A 17,445-nucleotide genomic window follows, 5' to 3' on the forward strand; every position below is an offset into this window, starting at 1 on the left:
AAATACAGATTACTGTTGATGTTTAACTATTATTTGATGCAACTCACCTTACGTAAAATGTTTTACTAGCTTAATGTTTCTTTGATTTAATATGTTTTTTTATGATACTGTCGGGCGCTACCAACAAATAGTGACAGACTGACTCAAAAGGCCATGCATACCACACACAGCAATAAAAAAACGGAAAACTTGCAAAGTAGGACAGCACTTGGTAACAAGAGATTAGTTTGACGGTTGAGAACGTCTGAAGTACCAACGTGCCAATGCCCGTCAGAGGGCACCAGAGGACTGAGTAGTTGATAAGAAGCACCTGGTGCTCAGTAAAACTCCAGCATTTAAGACTGCATGGACAGATTTAGTGTCGGATCGTTGAGGTTTACTGCTCTTCCACATCGCTCTCAAACGCCTTGCATTTTTTGGACTGTGCTTTTGTTACTGGTTATACAATTTCCTTCCTTTATTGAGCGCCTTTTGTTACTTGCCTTGTCCCAATTAAAGACTGTCAACTAGACGCCTGTGTCTGCATTTGGAACCTCTCTGCCCAATATAACAATGACCTCCACCTGAAATCCATTTCAGTCTTGGTGTAACACTGAAGCAAAAAAAGCACTTCCATGTGCCGTAGCACTGAACAGATGACTTACAGTAGGGTTAAATTGAAAAGACACACAAGGAACAACTCCGTGGAGTCCTTGACAGATGGTTACCATAGTGACGCCAATGACATCCACTTAACCAGCTTGTCCAGTGTGTTTCACACTGAGTAACCCAAACCGCCAAAAATATGCATGCAAAATAAATCGAAAGGTTTTTTTCAAGGCCGGTTTACCGTTCATGCGGGTGGAGTGACCAAAAGCGGCGGATAATGGAGCGGCAATCAGCTTGTGTGAGGCCTGTCGCGGGTTCAAACAGATGATTCAGTCAACGTGATGGAGCGAGTAGGCGCACGGCTACGGCGCTTACAAATTGACTTCACCATGGTCTTGGCAAAAAAAGATGTTATTCCGATTTAAAAGGTGCCGCAGCAGCAGGACCAAACCCACAGAAGAAAGCTGAGGTGTATGTTTAGAGCAGGTGTGTGCACAGAGATTTTGAGGGGGAAATGTGCTCTGAGCATTAAAAAATAAGAATTAGACGCATTTTTTTCCAATATTGTAAAGTGAATGCCAGTTGAACAGTTTACAGTTGGACAAACATCTTAAACAGACTCTAACATTAAAACTTTGGGCTTGCTTTAGGAAAAATCAGTGATGGTTTCTGATACTTTTTACTGTCTCTCTAAAGGGAGGTGGGCCACATATTCACAATCTACATTGAAATTCACGAGGAGAGTGAGAAATTACCTTTCATAGAAGAAATGCTATTATCCTTTAAACAATGCTGCATGTACAGAAGTGACAAGTTCATTCATTTGTATGTAAAATGACAAATACAAATTTATTGCATTATACCATCTTGAATCAAAGTGGCATGACATACAATTATTTTGGAGTCATACTAAATCAAACTGTCGTCGTATTGTTTTACACTACCTATTGCACTGGCTTTATTGAATAGATGTCTGCAGAGAAAAAAGAAAATCACAGGCATGTGTTCTTAGCCTTCTACAATGAAATCACTCAAGCAAAAATATTGACATAAAAAGTCGTAAAATAAGGAGAATTCTTTTTTTTGAGTGAGTCAGGTCGTGCTGGTGGATAATTTGGCTCAGTTAGCTCAATTTAGGCATTATATTTCTTACATTAAAAATGTATATAAATTGTAGGACATTTAAAGTTGGGTCAGAATTCTATTTTGCTACCTCAAAGAAGTCATGAAACTGTCAGAACATGTGAGTCGAATACACCTTAATTCAATTATTCACAGTGAGAGAAAAGATCTTTTAGCAACCGGCGTGGTGTTTAGTGTGTGAAGCAGAGGTTGCCTTGACAACCGCCTCAAGGAGACCAGAGCCGGGAGGGGAGTGGTCTCAGCTTATAAGAGGTTCAGCATAACAAGCAAATAAACACAAGAGTTCTCCTTAAACAGCAAAGAGCTAAGAGGGGCCCGACTTTCAAGAGGTCTGGCTTACAAGAAAAAAATAGTTCAGAAGTGGCCAGCCAGCCTGGTTCCAATGAACAAGCAGCAAAGGACCAGTTTCCAACAAAGCAGGCAACCCGAGAACCTTGCTGAGCCGGCATCAAAGCCTGACTGAGCCCACGGCCAGGTTGGTAGTATCCAGCAACCCAGTAGTATCCAGAACCACAGCTTCAACGGCAAACAGTGATCTTGGTCCAAACTGGGCCTACAGAGTTGAAGTCCGCCACTCTGCAGCCAAGGACAACAGAACTGCATGCCAACATCATAGTACCAAGACCAAAGTACATCTCAGGGTGTCAGGTCTAGATTGGTGTCAATTTAGGTTGGAAATTACATTCAAGCCCGGTTGCTTCAAATCTTTTCTACAGTAAACCTGAATCCAATGTTGTTTTCCTATCCAAATGGTGCCATCTAAGAGCCCAACTTCTTTCTTTTCTTTATTTTTTTAACCTTGTTTGTGTTCTAGTTAAATTTCCTCTGCAGATGTTTAGTTAGAAAAACTCAATAAATGTGTGTCTTGATTAATGTATGTTGAACTGTCAAAAAGAAGAAGTTGGGTGTTGTCAACTCTTCAGATTAACCAAAAACTTTATTTTATCATCCATTTTTCTGATATGATTATTTAAATACAAATGTGGTGCTCCAAAAAAAGACAAGGAAAAATAATAAACTTGGGTCTTTAATTTTATTGGTCAATCGATTACTTGTTAAAATAATTGATTGACCACCCAAGAATTGCTACACACACACACACACACACACACACACAATAAATATATACAGGGGCTTGCGAAACTATTTGGTCCCCTTGAACTTTGTGACCTTTTGCCACATTTCAGACTTCAAACATAAAGATATAAAACTGTAATTTCTTGTGAAGCATCAACAATAAGTGGGACACAATCAAAAAGCACTTTATTGGATATTTTAAACTTTTTTAACAAATAAAAAACTAAAAAGTGGGTGTGCAAAATTATATATATATATATATATATATATATATAATTTGGGTTTTGGGATAATTATGACAGAAAAATATGGCGTCACACTTATCGGCCCAACAGAAGAAGAGAGCTGATTACTAGTCACTTGTAGCCAAGAGCTTATATTTAATCAGTCAACACTAATTTTTTGAAAATATCCTGAGCATTTATGTTCTTTGTTATAATTTGATTTTCTATAGAGTTAATAGCACAATTTGGTCATGTCTCCTCTCTCGCTATCTGTAAAGTAGACTGTAAACCTAATAGGGCTTTTCTACTGCGCTCAAGCACACTTGCTGCTAAAGACTGAATTTCAGACAGTTTGTGAGCACATCCAAATCTTAATCGTAACACAATGTGTTTATTTTCTGTACAAGACATAAACAAAGTGTACTCTACACATTTTCACGTTTTGTACTCCCTTGGCAAATCATGTCTGGAATACATTTGCTTCAGGCGGTCATTCTGTTTGTTCGCTCAATGTAGTTTCTCTTTTAAGTATCATTTTAAATCTATTATGGCTAAAGTGTACTGCTAAGACAATGCCACTTCATAAGAATGAGTGAAATAAATTTCTTAGCCAACCTATCTGTTCCAGTCAGTTTTGGAGCACTTTTATGATGCATTCACACAGAAAGAAAAACACCCATAATCATGTGCATAAGCACTTTTTGCGAACTACATATCTTTAGTATTGTCGTACAATAAATATCTTGACTAAGCATTTAATGACTGATTGATAAAGTCAAGCTGTAGTCTTGTATAATGTTATTGTAATTATAAACAAAGATCAAGCCAGATTGCTGCCGGACTACTAAAACGCGGTCTTGCGAGTTGCCTAGTGTCAGAGCATCTGCCAAACTCCTGCTAGACTCTGTTCCACCCCAGTCCAGTAGATGGCCGTAATACGAATTGGCTGTAGACCTCAGTGACATATTGGCCTACGTCACATGTAAACAACTCGAATCTCAACCTGTGGTGTGGCAATTGGAGAGTCCGTGCAACTTTGAAAATGCCCGCTACAGATGTGTTATTACCGATTGCCTGGAACCTCATAACCTTTTCCGTGTCTCCAATCAACCGAGAAGAAATGCGCGATATTGAAAACGGCTATGTAGCACTGATTCATCTTTACAAGGTACGTCCACTCATTAAAAAAAAATGACCCGTTCGGTCAAATACAGTAAGGGTTAACGTACAACGCACGTTCACATAATACCCTATGTTTGTGGAGACATAAATGACAACCTACTTATTAGTATCTTAATGCCATTTTATGACATATAGTAGGCATCTTTAATGTGTGACACGATGAAAAGTAAACAAACACAAGAACAGTCCACCTGACCCATAAGCTGACATAATATCGTTACCAAATCTTCTCTGTAGCACCCAAACACCTTTGTTCATAAGTAATTTAATTCAAAAGAGTTGTCATTAGATATATATAAAAAGATCATTTCTTTCATGATGCATACGTCACAGTAAAAGCTGCCTTTTTCTTTTCTATGCCCACGTTTATGTCTAAATTGATTATCTTATCTGTTGTGTTCCAGAGTGGTCGTCCCATAAGCATGGACAGGTTGGACAGAAATGTTCCCATCCTGTGCTTATGACTCGATGTGGAGTCAGAACTTATTCAGGACTTAAGGTTGAGCAAGAAGGCCATGTGGGCCCTGCAGGAGCTGCTGAAGAGAGAACAGGACCATGGCTAGAGGTCCTGATCTACGTGTACTGGCTGGCCCACGGTCTGTCCTACCGTGTGGTGTCACGGGTCTTCAGTGTTCCCAGGTCCACCGTACACAGAATTGTCCTTACTTATTATGGAATAAATTGCCCAAAAGCCATGTTTCAGGCCGGGAGGTCAGACCCACATTTGCATCCTGTGCTTTTCTGCATTACTATTCAATAAACGTCTTTATTTTGAGTAACACCTTGGTGGTTTATTTCACAATGATGTGAGATACTGTGTGTGAACTATGCGACTGTTGGACAGAAAACAACTACAAATCACTCTGGGTTAAATAATAGTTTACTTTCAGAAAAACAAACTCACATTGGGCTGAAATACATAATAGTAAATAAATAATGCGTCACAAAATGTAACAAAAATATCCCAATACTTCCATAAAACTGGAAAACACAAACTGAGACTTAATTGAATTCTTAATAAAATAAAATATTTTCCTTTTATAAAACAAAGGAAAACATTGCAGAGATGTCACTGTTCTGGAAATTTGTCCACGAGCTTCCCAAAATGGATCAGGAACCACTCAGTTTTGGCCTCAGTTTCCTCGTGCCTTTTCTTCACTCTGGCAGACTCCTCTTTCAAGATGTCAAGGAGCGTATCGTGCTTCCTTTTTTTTCTGGGTGATTTCGGGTTTGGGGCCGGATTGGAAGATGCCAACGACGTGCCCGGTGGTGTGGTAGCTTAATGGTGGCCAGCTTTTCCATGGGACGTTCTACATTGGCCCTTAGGTTGGGTGGAAAAAACAAGAATTACTTAATGCTGGTGTATTGTTCAAAAACAACTGTGTATAGGATGCTGAACAAGTTGATGTGAGACAGGAAATTATAGGATGTGTTCTGGATAATTATTTGATAGTGAATAGATACACAAACCTGACATGTCATTCTTATGGCTGTAAGAGCCTTCTATTGGCCAGCACCACATATGCTTTAGAATTGTCTCGACATATGAACAACATTTTGAGAAGGTAATTAGTTTATTTAATTTGTGTTTACAGAGAAGGCAGTGGACTATGTGATATTTATTAGTTTCATCTGTATTTCCACGTGAAATCCGGAGACATTACTCATGATGCATAATAAAAAACAAATGATTCTGATCTCACATGAAAGAATCATATTGTAAATAAAACACGACGCCCGAAATTGTGTGCAGTAAACAAGTGCATATATCCAGAACGTTATTGTGACTATGCTGCTTTAGCGAATGGCCATGTAGATGTAAAAGCACGACTCGTTTAAGATAAAAACAGGGATAGGCTGAACCGTGATTTTCTGCAGTTATCCAACTCTACGGTTTGGAGTGTGAAGAGTTGTTTGCGGCTCCCTCAGTAAATCTGTGCAGTTTAAAGTAGCAATTTTGCAATGCTCATGTTTTAACGCGAAAATACGATTTTCTATTGCATTTAGGGCCAACTGAGATATCTCAATATATTTCGTTGCAAATACACGCATAGTTGTGGAAAACTACTTACATTTGTGCGGTTCCTTTCCAGCCATGTTTGTTGATATTGAGAATTCGTAAAGCCTTCTGGGTAGTCACTTCGCTCCATGTGAGGTACCGACCTCCCTAGATCTGAAGTGGTTATGTCATGGGTTGAGGGTACTTCTCCCTCGGTCTTGAGAGTATTGGGACACATCCCATTTTCACGTGAATGCGCAAAACCGAGTGACTAGGACAAATAGCGAGTGAAAGTGAGAAGAATGGGACGCAGCCTAATTCTTGTCCATTCCACTCAGCACAAGTGGATTCAATTCATAATTATTTCAAAGTAAACAAAAAATGTGAAGTTATTTTACTCACTATTACTTCAATTGCTTTATGTATAACTGGATAACAGATTGGTAATTTAAAGGAACACAGTGTAATATTTGATTACTACATGTCACTTTATTATTTAGTGCAAACGAGAACAAGTGCTACAAAGTACAAGCAATAAACAAACTACAGGAACTCGCAGCAACCAAACCACACCAGTTTCTCCTCAATTTTTTGCAAGGTTTTTGGGGGTACCCTTAAGCAGGTATTCGGTATGATGTTAATTTAACACTCTAAGAGTATCATATTTTAGGGCGCACCGCACACTTTAAAGAAAATCTGAGAATTTTAGGTGTGCCTTATGGACGTGAAAATATGATAAACTTTTACCATTACCTCAGTGAACATAAGGTGCTTAGCTACGAGTGATAAATTAACTCCGGTTATATTGCCGTGCATTCAAATAAAAAATGTTTTTCAAATGAATGACATTTTTTCAAAACTATAAGTTGCTAAATAATACACAATATCCCTTTGAAACACATCATGCAGCATGGCATTTCCTAGTCCCAATTAAAAAAAGAGAAACCCATAAACTAGATTAAACCATCGCCCGGGGTTACCGCAGATAAAAGCATAAAAACATCCAAATTCAAGGAGTCTTGCTATTACACAGAATTTTCAATTCTCATGCCTAGGTCCATTTCACTTATGCTGATTTTTAAGTTCTCTCTTGTCAACATAATTTCTCTACAATCCTGCGTTTTATATATACAGAACACTTTGGATAGCTCATTTCACAGAGTACACCTTGGAGCTGAGGATAACTTTAAATTATAAAAACGTCTTTTTTCGCCAAGACCGTCCAAAGATTATTATAGAGAAAAGTTAAAGACATCCTTGGAGTAGGGCCAAATGAAATCATCAAGAAGGCTTTTGTCCTGGCTACTGGGCGTCTCAAAGGCCAGATGCTGCCACTTTGTCTTTTCCTTGTCGACATTTAACTTGCTTTTTAGCTCTTCAATGTCAAGTGGATTTAGGGCAGCCGGTTCCCAGCTGGAGACGCGTACGACTCCTGCAGAGGCGGGCCGACACAAACAGGTGGCGTCAGCTGGCGTCTATTGTTGGCTTTTTCTGCAGACGCAGCCAAGAACCACTGCAGTGACTTTACCATTAAAAACGGGCTGTCTAGATAGTCATTAATTGCAGCTGTACTATTTTAGTAATCCTTAAGTCACAGTCTATTGGAACCATTATTCAAACAATTGAATATATATATATATATATATATATATATATAATTTTAGAATGAAATTGATTCAATTATGTGGGAAAAGATTATTGGGTTAAAATGAAAAGTACAGCTTTTACTGAACACTGAGGACAGGCTAATAAATAATAAATTAAAATCAAGTGAACATTTTTCATCCCTGTAAATCCAGAAGCAGTCAAACAAATATGTTTTTTAATACATTTCATGGTCAACTGCAAGGTCTGTAACAAAAGTACTCAACTTTCCTCAAAAACAACTGAAATTTGTTCTTTGGACTGCCTGCATTTAATTTCAAATATGATTGTCAGGCACAACGCTCAAGCTATTTTTACAGCAAAACATACGCATCTAAAATGTACAATCCGTGTCATCGAAAGAGTTTTGGCTTAAATGTTGCTTGAACCTTACCAAGGCGATTCAGACTAAATTTGTTCAACTGTCCGAAGTTCTTTTTAGTGCATAACCGATCTACTGCCCAATGTCTGCTTTGTTAGATAAAGTTAGATAAAACGAGGTAAAAGTGGTTGTAGTAGCGAGGGGATGCAAATCTCGGCATAACGCCGGCTCGGCAGCTTTTATACCCGTGGTCCACACGAGAAAATGACGCGGAAATGACGCGATGAGGAAGCGGAACAGTCGCCAGCGTCTGTTTTGCGGGCATACCACCGATGAACAGCGGGTTGGCCAAATTTGTTCCTTTTCCATCGCGGGCAACCACGGGCAAAAGAAAAACGCAAAATTTTACCCGCGATACAGACGCAAACGGCTGTGTGACCGGGCCCTTACCGCTCAATCCATAGACGCTATTGCGCATGCGCAGCTCACAGCAGAAATCACTTTTATGAAGAGGTGCCTCCTTCTGGTGGAAAAACACATCTAGTGCCGATAATCGACTATGAAATTAATTGTCAACTATATCGATTATCGTCAACAACACAACTGATCTTTGCAGCCCAACTAGATGGTGACGTAAATTGATAAACTTGAGGAAGCACATGTTTTGGAAGTTTGTCTGCTTCCAGAAAAGGTCAAGTGATACACTTAGGATACACCATACTATTTACAAAAATGTTTTCATCATAAACTGCATACTGAATTACCCAAAGAAATTATGGCACAGCATGATTAAATTAAAAATATTAATATTAACAAGTTATGTTGATTTGTATAGCCCTTAATCACAAGGAGTCTCTAAGGGCCACACAGATTATTGAAAACTACAGACTATTACACGATCCACACTATTACACTATTGCACCATAAATAATCAAGGAACATTCGATTGGCAAAACAAAAATGAGCATTGCTCAATTTTTATTTATTCTGATTTTTGTATTTTTCATGGAAAATGCGTAATCTGTAGTTTGCTGTAAACTGATGAAGAAAAAAAATACATATAAATGCACATTAAAAATTAAGTGTCTAAACTAAGATGAAACTCAAATTAAAAATAACATACAAAAAACTAAACATGAATGATCTATAAAAACTACGTTATAAATCCTGATTTGTGTGTTCGTGTATGTGGTGCGTGTGTTTGTATGTGACCAATAGGCTACGAAACAGTTGAACCGATCTTCATGAAAATGTACAGAGTTGTACTGGGCCTCCGCATGTGTCTTTAGCCAACAGAATTAATAAACATCTGCTTATGTGTGTTCTGCTTTCATGGGGTCTCTAACGCCCTCTGGCAACAAAATTAGGTGCTGCAGCACCCTATCACCGACCACTCCAAGCAGCCGAACCCAATCTTTACTGCTCGACAATGCCGGGGCATCGTGCTTGTACAAAATACATCAATATTTGAATATTAAAAAGATAAAATAGAATGATTTTTTTAATATTCTTATCAAAATGAATCCTGCAATAAAACAGCTTTATGATCATTCTTCTAATTGTCGTTAACTATGTTCAGTAAAATTAGGTGTATTTCTGAACATATCCTATATATTTTTTACTTCAATGATGTGAGACGCCTGAACCTTTTCTTATTGTCCTCTGTGCAGTAAAACTGATAGAACTATAGTGTAAGAACAATAGTGTAATATTTTTATTTTCAAAAATAGGCAGATGCATCAGTCTGCACGTGTTAGCATGCTCTGTTTAGTTTTGCTTGGCCATGTGTCTCGGGAAGGAAATTAGCAGGTGAAACGAAAAAGAGATTCTTCTGGTTCTGCACTACATATTAATGCAAATATTGTTTACGAATTGACAGGCAAAACGCTAAACTCAACTTGTGGACGACAAAGTTGCAGCATGACCTGCTGCTTATTTCATAATCCTGCTTTCCTTATCAAAACCGCCAGCTGCTTGTTGAGGAGCCAGAAATTATTTGCAGAGGCCATCAAATTAGATGTTTTTTTTCTTTTTGGTGCAAGCCAGATCTGGAGCTTGTCAAATGAAAAATGAAGCAGAGAAGGAGAGCAACACCAAAAACTTTCATCTGAATGAACAGCAGACGGTCCATGAATTCCAAGTAGGCTTTGCGTTGTCTGAGGTCAATGAGTGCCATACTGTGCTGCTAAACTTGCAGATGCAAATACACACACACACACACACACACACACACACACACACACACACACACACACACACACACACACACACACACACACACACACACACACACACACACACACACATAAAAACAACACACACAGAAACACACTTATAAAACCCTTTAACGCATAAAACAAACACACACAAAAACACATGACTCACGTACCAAAATAAACACACATGACTTTGCCCACAAAAATAGGAAAAACGGACAAAAAACGTATGCACAAAGAAAAATATGGAAAAAACTCAAAAATACGATGAACGAAATTAACCAAGGACAGGTACACAAAGAATAAAAATGCCAGAAGAAGATACAAACAAAATGTTTACAAATACAGTACCTCTACTTAGAAATGTCTCTACAAATGTTTCAGGTTACAAAATACCCGAATGAGAAAATATTGCCTTCAGACCCAAAAGCCTTTCAGCATATGTAGTCAAAAACACAATAGAGTGCGCGCTGCCATTCGCCGCTACCAGAGTTCTGCCTGACAAACCGGTGCTATGCCTGGACCCCGGCATGCTCTGTGTGTCCCCTTCCTGCTCTGTAAACACCTGGCAAACCGGTGCATATGTGTGAATCCTGGCATGCTCTTTGTGTCCCCAGTTAGAGTTAAGAGATAAATTAATATTTGAAATTTTTTCTTTATTCATGGTTTTTCTTCATTATGTGCCTCTCCTTGGGTGTTTTGAATTTTAACATGTATTTGTTTCATGTTCTGAGGCATTAGCGCATTTACACTCAAAAAGTCTCTCTACTTACAAATCTTTCAGGTCACAAAGCTACTTCCAGAATGTATGTGAAATCCGAAGCACACATTCAAATAACAGACGTGCGAAAAAAAAACGTAAAAACAGGCGTTGTGAAACAAAAAGAGAAACAAAAACAAAGACAGATAAAAACACCAACAAAAATTGCATACAAAAAAGTAAACACTAATAGAGATAACCATAACTAAATCAGAAAAACACACATGGATCCAGTTATTACTTGTTTTTCGCAGGGGTTACATTCCATAAAGGACCCATGATGTTTAAAATCCACTAAGTAGAAATCTTTACTTACCTTATTTAGGTATCTATTTAATTAATACATTGAAGCCAGAGAATGAAGCCCATTTAAAAGCTCACTTATTTGTTTACCAAATACAAGTACTGTCATTTTTATTTTTTTGAAAAACATATAATTTCTGTATAATAAAATTATAATTTTAAAAATAAGCATTCTTCTTTATTGCACTATTGATTCTAAACAAGGTTAAAATTGATGTCAGGACAATACCCCCTCCTTTTTTTTTTAACCATAGATATTTTAACGCCATCGGATGATCGTTACTAAAAACAAATGTGGCGTAAAAATGCTTTTATCTTCCATCATAACGCAACACACTTTTTAGCGTGAATCAAGTTACCTTTGAAGATTAATGGATCACTATCGCCAATAAATTTGTTTTTTAGCCAAATTCTGAAAGCCACAAGTCATCTACTGCATATTATATAATAATAATAATAATAATAATTTCCTTGTATTGTCATTCTGTGTAACAATGTACACAGAACGAAATGTCGATTGCACCTGACCCGTTGTAGCGAGCCGATGCAGCCGCAGCCAACAGAGGGCGCCGCCGACCACTTTTAAGTCTTAGGAATGACTCGGCCGGGGCGCGAACCACCGACCTCCCAGTCTCAAAGCGGGCGCCTTACCATCTAGGCTACTGAGCTGGTATGATGTGATACTACAAATTTCGGAACAAAATAGTCTTTTTCCCCAGTATCAGAATTGTCACACGCTGAGTATCGTCAATGCGGAGGTCCGGCTTATACCTGGATTGACGCTTCACACTGAAAAACAACAGCTAACACCTGATAAAGGTACAGTACTTAAGTTAGATCAAGAAGCATTACCTGCTACTGGTAACAATAGAAAGCAGTACTGTTCTGTTTCATGAGGGGGAGCAAAACCCTAACAGAAAATAAACAGAGCCGCCGGGTTGTATTCGCCCAAGACACACTGCAGAAAGTTGTATCCCTATGACCCAAGTTGTGAACCGTTCCTAAATGAATTACTACCACTTAGTGTCTTTTTTGGGACACAAAGGGATTACAAATGTTGCTACTTGTCAATTCGGATTGATAAGCCAACATAACATCTTTTGTTTCACTCATTGTATGAAGCAAATTCCCAATTATAGACGAGTGAGTAAAGAAAAATCTTGATAATGCCAAAATGTAATTGTGTGGGAGGCTTGGAGTAGTATAAAAGGGAAATAAATCAGCATATGCAGCATGTGCGAGGCTTCTTAAGAACACCTGTCTGTCTTCCTTTGTTACACGTAATGTTTTAGTAATGTGCTTTGTTCGTGCACTTGATACCTGCTCGAGAAAGTGTACTATCAATACAAACACAAGGGTGTGATCGTGCTTAAATGGTGTGGAGCTATGTAGTGGCTAATGGTGCCGTCATGGGAATTATGACTCTCCTTTCAAAGGACCCAAAAGCAGCCGAAAACATGAAGGGCCACAACAAATGGTGCTAAAACACTCGAAAAACTCCCAAAATGACTTAAAAATAATTCGAAAAACAACGATCATGATTGTTTCTCCGTATGAGCATCCGATAACAGCAGTTGGAACTATCAGCCAAATTAACCGTGACACCCGAGTAAAATAATAGAAAGAGACATACGAAGACACACACACACACACACACACACACACACACAAAATTGAGCATTTTTAAAGATGTCAAGCACTCGAAGGTATCCTCTTTCAAAATTAAAATATACTTGTCGTAAACACAGTAAGTAGTTTTGCTGATTTTCAGTAACAATTGACAGTAATAAACTCTTCACATACCAGTTTGTCCTTGTCCTTCGATTTGCCGCCTCCTCCACCGGCCGAAGTCCGGGACGAGGTGACATCGCGTGGGATGACCGAGATCTGGTGCAGTGGCATGTTCATCCCAGCTCACGAGTTGAGGGAACGCTCAAGCGCTCGTCTGCTGGTTCCACGCTTCAACTATGCTCATGATGCTTTGCCACTGGAGGGCCCTGCAGAAGACAAACTCGCATAAATGGACTAAACAAAACTATGATGCAGCGTGTGGTTTACATAACGAGGAAATCCATTTGAACCAGATAAATTGTGGAAATTCCTATCTATTACTAGCATCAAAAGGTTATTTTACAGATCACGCCATGCCAACAAAAACACAGATGTGGTAGGATTACTCATTACACCCCAAGTAAAGATCTTTTAGAAGATTTTCAACATGTTTTAGACCATTGTTTTTCAACTGGTGGGTCAGGACTAAAAAGTAGGACGTGGCTTTTGCCCTGGCAAAATAAAGCTAAGAAGAAGAAGCGACAATGCGCTGTTCAATCTCCCCTTCATGTTCAGTCGACCGGCGTCATACCCAATTGTGTTTGAGAGGCAACAAATCTCATTTTATTGTTATTTTGTTTTTTTGATTTCCTTTTTCTATCCCTAGAAAGTTAGTGATAAGGGGAAGCAAAAGTGGAAAAAAACAACAACAATTGAGTCAAAGAAGGAAATAATTACAAAATACGAAAATATTGTACGAGTGTCTGCCATGAAAGGAAAAAGTAGCAAAAAACTAAAAATTTGACCATGGCCAACCCAAATGCCTGAACACCCAAACAAGTTAAGCACCTCGGCACCTAAGTTGTTCATGCTTTCGTCCCTCCAGATATATATGCATCTATCTTATATATATATATATATATATATATATATATATATATATAAAAATATATTATACATACATATACATACATATACACACACATATATATATAATAAAGTACTAATAATCCTAAACAAATGTTTTTCTAAGCCACTGTTGTCCACATTGTGCCTTTGTGTCTACCACAAAAATACTTCTACAAAAATACTACAAAATTACAACAAAATTACTAAAAATCAGTTTAAGTGCCCAAAAACATGGACCAAATATTTTTAAGATTTAAATCTGAGAAGAAAAAAAATGAATACTACAGAAACGCTATAAAATACATGTACAGTATTAGCTCGATATTATGCATAAAATGTAAAAAGCTAGGTAGATAGCTTGCTAAAAATGTACGAAGATAGCTAGCTACAAAGATAAAAAGTAGCCAGTTAGCTAGCCAATTTTGTTGTTGTTGTTGTGCTCTGTAAAGCCCTTTGAGACTTTTTGTGATAAAGGGCTATACAAATAATTATAACTTGACTTGACTTGACTTAATACTATTATACAAAAATAAGAGTTCAGAAATACTAGTGCAGTAATGTCACAAAATACTAATACAGAAATACTACAAAATACTTAATACTATGTCAGAAAGACTAGTATACAAAAATACGAGTTCAGAAGTAGTACTACAGTAATATCACAAAAGTTCTACTAGAGATAAACTACAAAAATATTATTTGAGAAATACTACACAGATACAACTTCAGTTATGCTAGAGTACCACTAAAATGCTAAAGAAATATTACAAAAGTAAATATCCAATTAAGTGTTTAAAACAGGGACCTAGTATATTGTTTTTATTCAAAGTGTTTCAAAACCATTTGATGAAACAAATGTATTTAAAAAACAAATATAACATTAAATATAATATAATACATTGTGTATATTCATGCATAAATGCAAATCAAACCAATTGGATAGAACTCAGGGCTCAGGTCCCTGGACACAATTTCTAACCGAACTCCCAAAATTTACCAAACCGAAGTCTAGACTTTGATTTAGTTTGAGACAGTGTCTCCTTCAGAAAAAAAAATCACACTGGAACAAATTCCAATATATTCATGGTAAAAATAAAAGGGAATCCATTAAAAAGGAGACAACAATTACTTTAGAACAAACAGGACTGATTTTGCCAGGCTATGTAATCAAAACAGTTTCATAATACATCAATGCGAGGTAATTTGTCACCAAATAGAGTCAGTGAAGATGAAAGATTTTGGGAGAAAGCCCAAAAGTCACAAAGAGAAAAAGCCATAAATCAACAAAAATGAATAGAAAAAGTATGAGAGGCCGTTTGAGAAGTGAATCATACTGGCTCACACATAGATCATCATACCCTAGTACATGCACATATACATTTACAGACAATGTCATACACATGCACAAACAACATTATATTTTCTCACACATATTACTTTACTCTTATATACACACACTACTTGTACCGTCTTACCACTAAAGAGAGTACACATATCACTCACTATACCTTCATATACACTACTATGCTGTCACACATACTAATATACTCTCCCATATATACTATTCTCTTTCACAAATACTACTGTACTCTCATTTACACTGCTATACTGTTTCACATATACTATTATACTCTTATACACACACAGATTCAGATTCAGATTCAGATTCAGATCTACTTTATTGTCATTCTAGTACACGTGTATACAGAACGAAATGTCGATGCATCTGGCCCCCACAGTTTCCTTGAATATATAGGTATAAATAATGTTGTATTGTATTTTGGCTACGTATAGTATTTTACCATAGTGCCGATAGTGCAAGAAGAGTAGCTAACCAGTTGTGCAAAATGGGCAGTCAGGTTAACAAGTCAGGTACACAGTAACATTAACACTGTAACAATAACGCTGTAATTACAATAGTGCAGAGAGCAACACTACTATGTTGTTACATATAAACTAGTATACTTTTATATACACACTACTATACGCTTTTACAAATACTATTATATTTCTGTACTCTCATTCACACTATTATAGTGTCTCACCCATACTACTCTCCTCTTGCACATATCACTATACTCTCATACACTATTATGCTGTCACACATATACTACTATACTTTCATACAGACAACTATACGCTCGCAAACATACTACTATTCTCTCATACTACTATAATCTCATACACACACCACTACTATCCTCTCATACACTCACTACTATACTCTCACACATACTAGAATAATCTCATACATGGACAATTATAATGTGCAGTATTAAACAGGAAGTTAGTTTGGTCTAATTAACAGGAAGACTCTTTAAATACCCATTTAATGATTGATTTACCCACAGTCTCTGTGCATCTCAATGGTTAGTACCCAAAGTAAAACAACACTAAAAAGTGTGGGTTGTCATAGATAGATAGATAGATACTTTATTCATCCCCGAAGGGAAATTCACATTTCCAGCAGCATCCCTTCGCTGAGAACAATACAATAATAAAACAAAAAGAATACAATATACAAATACCCAGCGTGACGTGCAAATGCCCACTGTAGCGTGTTATATAGAATAACTAAATAGTGCTACACAGAATACATATTGCAATAAGATTCGGTAATATGCAATGTAGGTGGTGTGGTTTACTGTGGGCTTTTACTCTGCCGGGTAGAGTTAAAGAGCCTCATGGCATGAGGAAGAAAAGATCTCTTCAGTCTGTCCGTAGTACAAGACAGTGACAGCAGTCTGTCGCTGAAACTGCTCTTCTGTCTGGAAATAATGCTGTGTAGTGGATGCGATGGATTGTCCATGATTGACCGCAGCTTTTCCAGTGCCCGTCTCTCAGCTACTGTAGTTAGGCTGTCCAGCTCTTTGCCCACAACAGAGCTCGCTTTCCTAGCCAGTTTATTGAGACGAGAGGCATCCTTCTTCTTGACGCTGCCTCCCCAACACGCTGTCGCATAGAAGAGGGCGCTTGCCACTACTGTCTCATAGAATAGTTTCAGGAGCTTTTTGCAGATTTTGAAGGAGGCCAGCCTTCTGAGGAAGTAAAGTCGGCTTTGCCCTTTCCTACATAGAGCTTCGGCAGTAGCTCAGGAGGTAGAGCGATCGTTTTAGGATTAAGGGATCCCAGTTCGAATCCCGGCTTGTCTGTGTTACATGCTGAAGTGTCCTTGGGTAAGACACTGAAACCCCAATACCCCCAATAAGCAGGTTAGCGCCTTACATGGCTGCACAGATAACGGCCGCTATTGGGAAATGTGAAGCACAATGTAAAGCGCTTTGGGAAGTCATTGACTTGAAAAGCGC

General features: G+C 37.9%; 1 protein-coding gene across 3 annotated transcripts in view; it reads right to left on the reverse strand.

Annotated features, from left to right (window-relative positions):
* marchf8 (membrane-associated ring finger (C3HC4) 8) overlaps positions 1-17,445 on the reverse strand; it is a 129,929-nt gene that overhangs the window by 71,712 nt on the left and 40,772 nt on the right. For all 3 annotated transcript variants that reach the window (XM_088350965.1, XM_088350964.1, XM_088350966.1), the window contains one exon: positions 13,262-13,455. In XM_088350965.1, the coding sequence (XP_088207091.1) occupies positions 13,262-13,366 (105 nt within the window). In that variant the 5' untranslated portion in view covers positions 13,367-13,455. The remainder of the gene's footprint in view (positions 1-13,261; positions 13,456-17,445) is intronic.

This window comes from Urocampus carinirostris, chromosome 13 (assembly GCF_059441175.1).
Source record: "Urocampus carinirostris isolate Australia breed hairy pipefish chromosome 13, RoL_Ucar_1.0, whole genome shotgun sequence".
NCBI lineage: Eukaryota > Metazoa > Chordata > Actinopteri > Syngnathiformes > Syngnathidae > Urocampus > Urocampus carinirostris.